We start from the raw sequence: 13,142 nt of genomic DNA, 5'->3' as shown, positions 1-13,142 counted from the left end.
TTAATGGTGAAACCACCGACAGTTTTATCACAGCTGTTCACAAACTAGCAGAACATTATCAGTTTGGCGCGCTCAGGGAAGAGCTGATCCGAGATCGGATTGTCGGAATAAGAAATATCACTTTCTGAAAAGTTAGTTGGATTCCCAGCTTACCTTGCCCAAAGCTGTAAACCAGGTTAGGCAGAGTGAGACAGTAAAAAGACAGCAGACGATACTGCGCGACAGCAGCTCCTTGCAGAACGAGGAGAGTGAGGAAAAACATGCATTTTCATACAGAGCTAAGAAAACGGAGGGGAACACAGAACAGAGACGGACGTGGAGAAAACAATCAGACAGCACCAGTAGCTAGTTCAAATGTTTGTCGCAAATGTGGGAAATCCCCTTTCCACAGATGGAAAGATTGCCCAGCAAAGGATGTGGAATGCAGGAAATGTCACAGGACAGGACACTTTTCAGCTGTCTGTCAATTAAAGCAAATGCATGAGGTTTCAGAGGAGGTACAGCAGGACATCATCTTTCTGGGAGAAGTAAAGGGAAACAATACTGGCTGGCACTCAGACATTAAACTCAATGGGGAGGTTGTGTCATTTAAACTAGACACGGGCAGCAGTGACAGCTATCCCAACTAGGCTGTATAGCTCAGAGATGGCCCTTTGCTCTCTACAAACAAAAAACTGTACGGTAAAAAAGAAAAACTGCCCAGTAATAACATTTTACCAGTGGTAGGGCACTTGGTGATTAAACTGGAGAGTAAAGACAAAAGTGCCATCCAGCCTGTCTTCGTCATTGACTCTCTAGCCAGACCGTTGCTGGGGCTGCCAGCAATTGAAGCATTGCAACTCATTGAGAGAGTGAGCGAACTGGAGGACCCAGGTGAGGTTTTCAAAAATAAATTCCCAAAAGTGTTTTCTGGTCTAGGAAGGATAGTAGGTGACTACAAAATCCGCCTGAAAGAGGATGCTGTCCCCTATGCCTTTACCACACCCCGCCATGTGCCTGTCCCTTTATTGGCCAGAGTAAAGGAAGAGTTGGGGAGGATGGAAGAAATTGGGGCGGTGTCTAAAATAGAGAGTCCCACAGACTGGTGTGCAGGGATGGTGCTGGTCCCAAAAGCCAATGGGGAAATCAGGATCTGTGTGGACATGACTAAATTGAATGAGGCACTCTGCAGAGAGACACATCTTGCCATCAGTGGAGCAGTCACTGGCTCAGTTGGATGGCTCACAAGTCTTCACAAAGCTGGATGCCCGCTCAGGTTTCTGGCAGATACCGCTGTCATCAGAGAGTAGAGCACTCACAACGTTTATAACACCGTTTGGCCGTTACTGTTTTAATGTTTTGCCATTTGGAATCGCTTCCGGTCCTGAGCATTTCCAAAGACGCATGTCCCAGCTGTTGGAGGGGCTGAGTGGCGTCATAGTCCACGTGGACGATGTGCTCGTGTGCGGAAGGGACAGAGCAGAACATGATGTAAGGCTCACAGCAGTTCTGACCTGACTCCAGGAGACTGGCCTGACACTCAATGAAAAATTTACTTTTGCATAATCAGAGGTCTTGTTCTTGGGACACAAAGTCAGTGCAGCTGGAATAGAGCCGGACCCAGAGAAGATCAGCGCCATCACAGATATGCCCAGACCCCAGAATGTGGCTGAAGTCATGACCTTCTTAGGCATGGCCACATATGTGGGTAAGTTCCTCCCACAGATCTCAGATACAACCAAACCTCTGAGAGACTTACTAGCCAAAGAAAATGACTGGTCATGGGGTCACATGCAACAGGTAGCGTTTGACAAAATCAAAGGAGATCTGGCCTCGCAGAGAGTGCTGGCCCAGTACCGTCCCCACACTAAGACAAAAGTATCAGCAGATGCATCATCCTTTGGGCTAGGGGCGGTCCTCACACAGATGCAGGACAACATGGAGTGGCGTCCAATAGCATACATCTCCCGAAGCTTATCTGACACAGAGCAAAGATATGCTCAAGTGGAGGAGGCGGCGTTGGCTATCACATGGGCATGTGAAAGGCTCAGCCAATACCTTATTGGCCTGCAGTTTACAGCAGAGACTGACCACAAACCACTGTTGGCTCTGTTAGGGACAAAAGCACTGGACGACTTGCCTCCCAGAGTTCTGCGCTTCCGCCTCAGATTACTGAGGTTCACCTACAAGATGGTGTATGTGCCAGGGAAGGCACTGATAACAGCAGATGCACTCTCCAGGGCCCCAATTAAACGTCCATTATCAGAGGAGGAGCAATGTCTAGAGGGTGAGGTACAGGTGTCCATTAATGCAATAAGGGACTGTCTACCTACATCTCAGACCAAACTGCAACAGATATCAGAGGAGCAACAACGAGACCACATCTGCCAACAGATAGTGCAGCAGTGCAAAAAGGGATGGCCCAGGCAGGAGGAACTGCCTCAGGCTGCTGAAGCCCTATTGGGTGCACCAAAGTGACTTCCACTGTAATGGAGACCTCATGAAAGGACAACGGATAGTTATCCCAGAGACTACAACCAGAAATGCTAGACAGAGTGCATGATGGACACATGGGGATAACTAAATGCAGACTGGAGGGCTCAACAGTCAGTGTAGTGGCTTGGTCTGAGTACTCAGATTGCCAAGCTAATGGCCCAGTGTGAGGTCTTTACAAAATGTCAACCTTGTCATCCGGAGCCAATGATGGCAACAGAGCTGCCAAAACGGCCATGGCAAAAGGTAGGGGTGGATATGTTCTATTGGAAAAATGACACTTATCTGCTAGTGGTAGATTACTGCTCAAGATACATTGAAATAGCAAAGACAACACCAGCTGATGTGGTTATGGGTATCAATGGATTAAAGTAATTTTTTTCCAGGCAAGGGGTCGCTGAGGTCCTGGTTACAGATAACGCTCCCCATTTCTCTGCGAGCTCCTTTTCTGCTTTTGCTGCAGAATATGACTTCATACATGTGACCAGTAGCCCCTACCATGCACAGAGTAATGGTGAGGCAGAGAGAGCTGTGAAAACAGTCAAGGGACTGCTGAAAAAGAACAAGGATCCATACAGGGCTCTGTTAGCTTACAGAGTTACACCACTGCATCATGGGCCGTCGCCTGCCAAGCTCCTGATGGGCAGGAGGCTGCGTTCCCCATTGCCTGCCACACAGACTAAGGCCAAAGAAAATGCACAAAAAGAGGGTGAAGGAGAGAGAATGCTCACAGAGCCACAAGCACGCCCAAAAAGGGATATGAAGCCACCAGAGTGGCTGAAAGACTTATGTGAAGAGAAAACATACTGTGTGGGACCATACCCAGCAAAAAGAGACTGTACCTAAGTTAAATGTTCATACTGTGTGATTTAATGCTTTCATACTGTTTCAGGATGGGAAGTAGCATGTTAGAGAATAATACTGGTTTCCAAATTGAATTTCAGTTATGCATGTTGAGTTCTTGTTCATGGGAGCGGGGAAGATGTAGTAGGATGTCCCTTGGGGGTATCCGTACCTATGTTGGACATGCGAGGGTTAGGTTAATAAACAGGCTGGAGCTAGAACCTCGTTGTCGCGCGTCTTTAAGTTGCTGGTATATCACGTGTCCTTATAGCAACACACTAAAAAAAAACTCACGTATCAAATAATCCCTTACATTTTTGTTGACCAAATTTAACACTCGTTGACCTAGCGAAAGAAACGAAATAACGCTGCCGGGTGAGAAGGCAGATTTTTGCCCCAGTCATCCCTCTCGCTTCGCCTCTTCCTCTGACGGATGCGAAAATGGATAGATTATGTTGAAAACGGTCGGACATCTTGGACAGTCTCCAGTTATTTTATATCTCAGTGACGCAATGAAAGACGGGCGCGTTGTCACAACAAAATACGTTCGGCTACATAGATTGTGAAATTATTTTGATGTAATATAAAATAGGGTTTTGTTGCTTAGAACCGTACCGTATTTGGCTGTCAGTGTCAGAGCCAATTCGCCTCTAAACAGAACATGTAGTTAACTAAGGTTCTTTGGATATAGAAGGATTAACGTTAGGCTCCTTTAGTCCATTATTGTGCTAGGGTTTACTTACGTTTTCCAGGACCGAACTTGAGTCCGAATCGTTGCGTGTTTTATATAATTGACCCCACTTTGTTATCCTCTTCATACCGAAAAAGTGGTGTACAACTAACGTTAACACGGGAGTTAGACGTCAAACGAAATACGGAAGTGAAACGATAGCACACAATTAGTACCACTTCCTTTTTAAACTACGAGGAACGAACAGGACAAAACGAAAAATAACACAACGTTGAGTTGCCTATGTAGCCGTTGGTTGTTGAGTCATTCTGGCGCAAAAGCCTCAAAGTTCCCAACAATATAGTGTCTGTCACCTGTTCTGGTGGTCCTAGTAAAATGGGTGCTTTCCAGAGCAACCGCAACATGATTGTAATCGATGCGCACTTTGGATTCTGCGCTCTCAAATCTGAAATATCATGTTTAATCAATATACTATGCTGTGCTGGGCGTACATTTTTAATCTTTGGTCTTGGAGACAAACTCATTAAATCAATACATTCTCCAAACAGAGATGGTCTAAAAGGGTACGAGATGGGACGAATAGACCTAGCATATTACGACATATGATCAGAGACGGAAGAGGAAGCGAGACATCCCACTCCCTCATTTTTTTCTGGTTCATATACATTAGACCAGACCACAGTTTATATCGCATAGCCACCCTGGAACCATGTTTTCAAGGATAATCGCTTCATTTATATTTATATTATTATTATATATTTGGTATGATGACTCTTTTGATATACTGAGGGGCGACGACCGTCGACCGCCATCTTAGTTCAGGGCAATATCATGCCGAAAAGTTGTTCTGCATATAACTGTACCAATAGGTACAGCAAACATACAGATATTACTTTTCACAGGTTAGTTATATTGTTTGATTACAACGCAATGCAATTACCATATATATTTTTTTTACATGATTGTGTGTTGATTTCACTCAATTCACTGTATACCATATCTAATTTCTACAGATTTCCTTTCAGCAAACCAACTGTATTTAGACAATGGCTGGATAACATATGCCGGGATGACTTTTATCCAAAAAAACATATGGTCATCTGCTCACTTCATTTTACTATGGATTGTTTCAGCGGTTTAGGCAACCGCAAAAACCTGCTGTGGAATGCTGTACCCACTCTCTTTACATTCCCACCACCAAATTCTAAGGTAGGCCTACTCATTTCATCAGCATCTATTGGATTCATACTTTTTCCAAACATTTTAGGTATCTAATGAATGTGCATTAGCCTAACTTTTTTTGTGTGTGCATGTAAGAGAACTTGCCTCCTGTCATCAAAAAAAAAAGTTTTCTAACTGGCTTATTATTTGATTATTTGCTATTAACTAATGGTTTATTTTATTACTAGAAAAGAATGTCAGGAAAAAGGCTCAAAATGCTTCCAAAGTGTGTCAGTGTGTCCCACGAAAAGATGGAAACACAGAATGGCCTGGACCCAGAAGAGAAACTACTATCAAAATCTGCAGAGGGCAACAAGAAAGTGAGCTTTTACCTAGCTGAGAATTCTCAACTACGCACGATACAATAGGGTTGAGTGGCAAAGAGATTCCAATTCCCACTCACAACTCTGTCAGAACAAGCACAAGTACACAGTAAGCGTTAAATAATTGATATTTAAGTAACAAGTAGGGATGAGCATTGTTATTTGAATATCCAAACGGATGATTGTATTCAATTACTTGGAAGATTATTCATTTGAGAGAAAAAAATATAGCCTAGGCCTATTTTAACAATGAAAAGACTTTGTCTAAAATTAGAGAAAATGATCTATGTGACATTGCTACATAGCCTACAACAGGGGTGTCAAACTCAAATACCCAGTGGGCCAAAATGTAAAACCTGAACAAAGTCACGGGCCAACATTGAACAAATTAACCTTTTAATATGGACCCAAACAAGTTTTGCTTTAACATTGAATATGGAACAAGCATCGCTTATTACCATACAATATATAATTTAATAGTGGAGACATGCAAAATCGAATTTCAAATGAAAAAACACATCAATGGCATTCATTTATTAAATAAATACAATTTAAATAAAAATTGTATGCCTCTTTTCTATTTGCAGCCTTCTGATTTAAATACCAAAATAAACTTTTTCCACTGGCTAATAATTTGACAAATAAAATGATAATAAATCAATCAACCATTCAAGCCCATGCCTTGTAGCAAGAAAAAGTGCATAAAGAAAACGTTAATTATTGCACACTGGTCTAATCTGATGTGCCCAAGCCAGATACCTGGCATCTCTTCTTGGATGCTAGTTCATCAATGTCTGGGCTCAAGCTCTGAGCTGAAGAAATCCTCAGTATCGAGCGAAGATGTTCATCAGTCAGACGTCTCCTGTGAGTTGTTTTGGTCATCTTCATCGAGGAGAAAAGTTGCTCGCATAGATAAGTGCTGCCGAACATGGAGAGCATCTGAGCAGCTTGGGTGCGGAGCTGAGGCATTGTGTCAGGGATGAACCGTGGAAACTGTGCGGCGCCCACAGCATCATACTTTGACTTCAGCGTGTCGTTGCACTGGAGTTCAATCAGCTCCGTTTGGATGTTGGTTGGTGCATTTTCCACATCAACTGCGAAGGGATTACTAAGCAGTTCAAACTTGCATTTCTGGGCATCGAAGTCGGCAAGTCGCCGGCTAAACTCAGCGGCGAGAACACTGAGTTTTTCAGCAAACTGTGCGCATGGGAACACGGCGGTAGAGATCTGCGCTTTTATGGATTGGCAGCAGGGAAAATGGCAAGGGTTTCCTTGCAGCATCTGATTCTCCCACAGGCACAGTTTAGTTTTGAAGGCCCTCACTGCAGCGTACATGTCTGTGATGATGCGCCCCCGCCCCTGAAGCTGCAGGTTCAGCTCATCGAGATGGCTCGAGATGTCACAGAGAAAGGCCAGCTCACACAGGAACTTTTGCTCCCGGAGCTCTGCTGTATCCTTCCCTTTGGTTTCCAGGAATTGACATATTTCCTCACGCAGCTCGAAACATCTGTTCAGTACTTTTCCTCTGCTTAGCCATCTCACCTCTGTGTGATACGGCACGTCTGCGTATTCCGAACCACACTCCTCCAGAAAATATTTAAACTGGCGGTGATTTAGACCTTTGGCTCTTATAAAGTTAACTACCTGTGTTACTGTGGTCATAACATGTTCCATCTTTAGGGCTTTGGCACACAGTGCTTCCTGATGTATGATGCAGTGGTAAACAGTTAGCTCACCTGCACAGTTCTCTTCCCGCATCTTCTCCCGAACCATGCCCACCAGTCCACTCTTTTTACCGCACATCGCTGGCGCACCATCTGTCGTTAATCCAACGAGTTTATCCCACGGCAGCTTTATTTCAGTTACACATTTGGAAACCTCCTCAAAGATTTCCTTTCCTGTGGTTGTGCCATGCATTGATTTGAATCCTAATAGCTCCTGCGTAACACACAGATTTGAGTCCACTCCACGGATGAAGACTGACAGCTGAGCAGTATCAGATGCGTCGCAGCTCTCATCCACAGCGAGGGAGAACGCAACAAAATATTTTCCCTTTTCCATCAGCTGGTCATACAGATTGGTGGCAAGATCACATGTGCGATCAGCTACTGTGTTCCTGCTCAGGCTCACGTTTGAAAATGCTTGTTTTTTCTCTGGGCATACGAGGTCACAAACCTTCATCATGCACTTTTTCATGAACTCTCCCTCATTAAAGGGCCGGGCTGATTTTGCGATCTCTGCTGCCACTATATAACTAGCCTTTACAGCAGCCTCGCTTTGTGATGTGGCTTTTTTAAACATATTCTGTTGTGAAACCAAACTTCTTTTCATCTCCTCTACTTTCTGGCTCCTTTGAGTCATGTCCAGGTCCTTGTATTTGTCATGGTGTTTCGTTTCATAGTGTCGTCTAATGTTGTACTCCTTACTCACAGCCACGTTGACTCCACAAACAAGACAAACAGGTTTGTCTTTTACATATGTAAACAGATATTCTGCCTCCCACTTGTCCAGAAAGCTCCTGTTTTCTGCCTTTCTTTTCGCCATTTTTGGGAAGGGTTAGCTCGCTGACAGTTGTAGCGTCTATGTTGCTATGACTACTGTCACAGAGGAGAGAGCGTTTCTGGGTCCTGTCCTGATTGGCGCGCGAAAACAGCAGAGCATTATGGGATTCGTAGTATTAGTGGTGAATGCGCTGTATAATACCGGCGGGCCAGCTCTAGTAGTAATTTGGTATTGTCTCGCGGGCCAAATATAATTACCCCGCGGGCCAAATTTGGCCCACGGGCCAGAGTTTGACACCCATGGCCTACAAGGATAGATCATTACATAGCCTATACATGTTTCACATGTGAAGCTTGTTGTTATTGTCTGTCAAAGTGATTCTACAGTCAGAGACTCCATGTGTGAAGTGAGAGATTACACATATTTTTTTAATACGACAAATTACGGGTAGCCTACTTTGCTGACACTGACAAACATATCTATAAAAGCAATGTTGTCCATATAATAGGCCTACAAGAAAGGGAGACACCAACCAGGTCGTATTATTCTGTACTTAAATCAGAGACACTCAATTTAGTATGATACGTATGTTACGTTTCGTATGGTATTAATTCATTTGTGGATGTCCATCACCCATTTCATATGTTAGGAATTACAATTCGTATTATATGTTACGAATTTGCAATGTTAAGAATTTGCCGATGCTCTCCACTGGTGCCAATAAGATATGCTATACTGTTGTTCGTTCAATTAAGTTGAGAATTTTGACAACTAAAATACATTAGTATTTTCATTACCTTATCTTTACAGCAATACCATTTTGTTTTCCAAACTATGTTTTCCCGCAATTGTATTTTGAAATATTGCGATATGCCTGGCTGGGCTTCTACTTTTCAGTGACAGTCGCAACTCAACAATAATCTGCCCGTTATTGTGCACGCTGCCTTTCCTTCGGACTGTAGGCGATTTAGAACAATCCACTTTTTTTTATTTTAAAGAAGCTAATGATCCTCTGTGGCCAAATCATGCTTTAGTAGCCTAATTTCAATGATTGTATTTATGTATAGACAGGATTAGGGTATTTCATTTTGGCAATTTTAATTCAATTGACTTTATGCACGGGATTATAGGCATGTGTCTTCTCTAAATAAACAAATGAAATAGGGCCTAGGCTAAAATACAGCACAGTAAAGCATAACATTTATCCGTTTGTGTTTCATAATCATCACGGTTAAAACCAGAGAGAAATGTCTATCCGGTAAAGTCCACAAAACATACAACGGTTTGTTATATACGGTATGTCCTAGGCTGCACAGAATGGTCCCACTATTGATTCAGGAGGACCGTGGACAGTTACCATCCGCACAGCCTTCGCAAAGAAAACAATAGCGCGGCCTCTGCCAGCTGTCTGGACCATCTCCAGCGGACGAGCATTAGGTCTAATGCAGTACATTCATTTAATACACAAAGTTTAATCATGGTTTACCTTAAAATGATTTCTTCCTCATTTTCCATGCAGCAAAATCTGCAACTATGTCCTTGAAATCAAGTGCCCTAAGTACATAATTCTCAAGAGCCATAAGATTCAAAGGGTTCAATCTTTCCTGCCTCATCGTTGATCTCAGTCTGTTTTTGACAAGAGCCAGCTTTGAAAAGGAACGCTACCCTGATGCATTGGTAACAGGTAAACTCAATAATATTTTCTAGGCAATGTCAACATTGGGAAAGACTGCTTGTAAGATTCCTCTCACCATGTGAATCGATACCCTTGCCCTGGCAGATGTTTTTCTCACTTTTTATGAACATGCTGTCGTACACGTCGATCCAGAGCATCCCAAACATGCTTAATGAATGACATGTCTGGTGAGTATGCAGGGCATGTAAGAGCTGGGACATTTTCAGCTTCCAGGAATTGTGTACAGATCTTGGCGACATGAGGCAGTGCATTATCATGGTGAAACATGAGGTGATGGCGGCGGCACGACAACGGGCCTCGGGATCTCGTCATGGTATCTGCATTCAAATTGCCATAAAATGCAGTTGTGTTTGTTGTCCATAGTTTATGCCTGCCCATACCATAACCCCACCATGGGGCTCTCTGTTGACAACGTTGACATCCGCAAACCGCTCGCCCACACCACGCCATACACGCTGTCTGCCATCTGCTCAGTACAGTTGAAGCCAGGATTCATCCATGAAGTGCACGCTTCTCCAGTGTGCCAGTGGCCATCGAAGGTGAGCATTTGTCCACGGAAGTTGGTTACTATGCCGAACTGCAGTCAGGTCAAGACCCTGGTCAGGACGACGAGTATGCAGATGAGCTTCCCTGAGAAGGATTCTGACAGTTTGTGCAGACATTATTTGGTTGTGCTTGTCCAAATCCAGTTTCATCAGCTGCCTGGTCTCAGCTGAGCTGCAGTTGTGAGGCCGGTTAGATATACAGTGCATTTGGGGACTATTCAGACCCCTTGACTTTTTCCACATTTAATTACGTTATTGCCTTATTCTAAAATGGATTAATTTGTTTTTTCCTATCAATCTATACACAATACCCCATAATGACAAAGCAAAAACATGTTTTTTTTTGTTGCAAATGTATAAAATAATATATATATATATATATATGAAATATCACATTTGCATAAGTATTCAGACCCTTTACTCAATACTTTGTTGAAGCACCTTTGGCAGCAATTACAGCCTTGAGTCCTCTTGGGTATGATGCTACAAGCTTGGCACACCTGTATTTGGGGAGTTTCTCCCATTCTTCTCTGCAGATCCTCTCAAGCTCTGTCAGCTTTGCTGCACAGCTATTTTCAGGTCACTCCAGAGATGTTCGATCGAGACTTGTCCCGAAGCCACTCCTGCGTTGTCCTGTTGGAAGGTGAACCTTCTCCCCAGTCTGAGTTCCTGAGCGCTCTGGAGCAGATTTTCATCAAGGATCTCTCTGTACTCGGCTCCATTCATCTTTCCTTCAATCCTGACTAGTCTCCCAGTCCCTGAAAAACATCCCCACAGAATGATGCTGCCACCACCATGCTTCACCGTAGGGGTGGTGACAGGTTTCCTCTAGATGTGACGCTTGGCATCCAGGCCAAAGAGTTCCATCTTGGTTTAATCAGAACAGAGAATCTTGTTTCTCATGGTCGGAGTCCTTTAGGTGCCTTTTGGCAAACCAAGCAGGCTGTCATGTGCCTTTTACTCTATAGCACTCCGCCTGATTAAAAATGTCTAAAAACCTCTTTTTGCTTTATCATTATGGGGTATTTTGTGTAGATTAATGAGGCCATTTAAAACAAAAATGTATACATTTTATAAGGCTGTAATGTGGAAAAAGTCAAGGGGTCTGAATAGTTTCCGAATGCACTGTACTGCTAAATTCTCTAAAACAGGGGCTGCTTATGGTAGAGAAATAAGCATTACATTCTCTGGAAACATTCCCTCAATATGAGACATCTGTGGCCTTTTATTGTCCCCCAGCACAAGGTGCACCTGTGTAACGATCTTGTTTAATCAGCTTCTTGATATGCCACACTTGTCAGGTGGATGGATTATCTTGGCAAAGGAGAAATGCTCACTAGCAAGGATGTAGAAAAATAAACATTTTGTGCTAATGCAACATTTCTGGGATCTTTTATTTTAGCTCATGGGACCAACTCTTTACATATTGCGTTTTATATTTTTGTTCAGTGTAGATAGAGAATTTGAGCCATATTAGCATTGACATGAAATCAGTCAAAACACCTCAAAACAAGACATGGTATCAAGAACAAGATTTGTCATTCTTGCTAGCAACTTGGCCATGCAGAATCACAACACACCGACTTCTGCCCCATGGAAGCGCACACATCGTTTTAGTGAAGCAAACCCATCAATAGAAATGTATTTGTTAATGTCTACATTTGTTTTGACACATTTATTCTATAAAAGACACCTTAACACATACTTTTAAATGATATTGTTAGCTTAACATAAAAATATAAAACATTTTCCTTTAAGTATTTTTTTATAGTACTAATGTTACTGTCCCCACTACAACAAAACAATACTTGTAACATTTAATTGAAATTCCAGTAATTCCTATGGAGGACCGTTCTTACTGGGGAGTGCCAATTTGACTGACCGGTGGATTCAAAGCCACTCAATGGCCAAGCATCAGCAATCCAGGGTTAATACACATCATTGGCCAAAACTAATTGCCACTCAACTCCATTGAGATGTGATATTATGTATATCTTGTCTTGAAGTTGAGCATTCTTAGCTAGTCTTTACCCTACCCAGTCAGTCTTCTAATACTCAACTTCTATGTGAGTCTTGTGCAACATTGTATTCTGTATGGTTTGAGACTGAGCCATAGGGTTGTTACAGACATTTCTGCAGTATCACATTGAAACTAAACACCTGCAATTATTCTTTCAGTCATAACTGATTTTCTTTATTTAGCATGTCGTCATCTCCGATCACAGTTACTCGCTGTCCGACCCATGTGCACTGAAGGCCCAGCTATTCAAAGCCTTGGATACCAACACATGGCTCAACAGAAGGTTACAAATGAAGAGCCAGCTGATCAACAAGATGAGGTTCAAATTGAAGGCAGCACGCGCCGAGTTGTCAAGTCTACGCAGGTGGACGAATCTGTCCAGGGCTGCTGGTAAAGTATCTATATGGCCAAGTGTACAGAGGATAGCTGTGAATGATATCAGCTGACCCATTGATTGACATTGGTTTTATTGGAAAGCTATTTTGTATTGGAACACAAGGAGTTAAATTCATTTGCTGATCCTCTTCTGAAAACATAGTCTTGAAGACATACTTTTTCCAATTTCCTCTTGGTCAATGAGTGCAAAATACTTATTTGGGAAAGCTTTGCAGCCCTATCCATCTTGCTGACATCTACAAAACCATTCTTTGGATAATATAGTATATACTTTTCCCACTAGTTTAAAGGGACCTTCCTGGACTGAGTTTTTATTCCTGAATTAAAATCAATCAAGGATTAAGACACAAATGAAGTTGAAAAATATTCCATTGACATTTGCGCATGAGGGCCTTTACAAACATGACCTGAAAGTTTTTTTTTTTTTTTAATA

At 42.7% G+C, this 13,142-nt stretch overlaps 1 protein-coding gene across 1 annotated transcript; it reads left to right on the top strand.

Moving 5' to 3' along the window:
- The first annotated feature begins 3,816 nt into the window (after nucleotides 1–3,816).
- On the top strand, nucleotides 3,817–13,138 carry thap3 (THAP domain containing, apoptosis associated protein 3). The gene is made up of 4 exons (XM_036945779.1): nucleotides 3,817–4,908; nucleotides 5,020–5,215; nucleotides 5,416–5,592; nucleotides 12,496–13,138. The coding sequence occupies exons 1-4, from the start codon at nucleotides 4,838–4,840 to the stop codon at nucleotides 12,757–12,759; spliced, it is 708 nt and encodes a 235-aa protein (XP_036801674.1). The 5' UTR covers nucleotides 3,817–4,837; the 3' UTR covers nucleotides 12,760–13,138.
- Nucleotides 13,139–13,142: the final 4 nt, after the last annotated feature.

Source organism: Oncorhynchus mykiss, chromosome 16 (genome assembly GCF_013265735.2).
Source record: "Oncorhynchus mykiss isolate Arlee chromosome 16, USDA_OmykA_1.1, whole genome shotgun sequence".
Lineage (NCBI taxonomy): Eukaryota > Metazoa > Chordata > Actinopteri > Salmoniformes > Salmonidae > Oncorhynchus > Oncorhynchus mykiss.
This window is presented reverse-complemented; position numbering and strand designations above follow the sequence as displayed.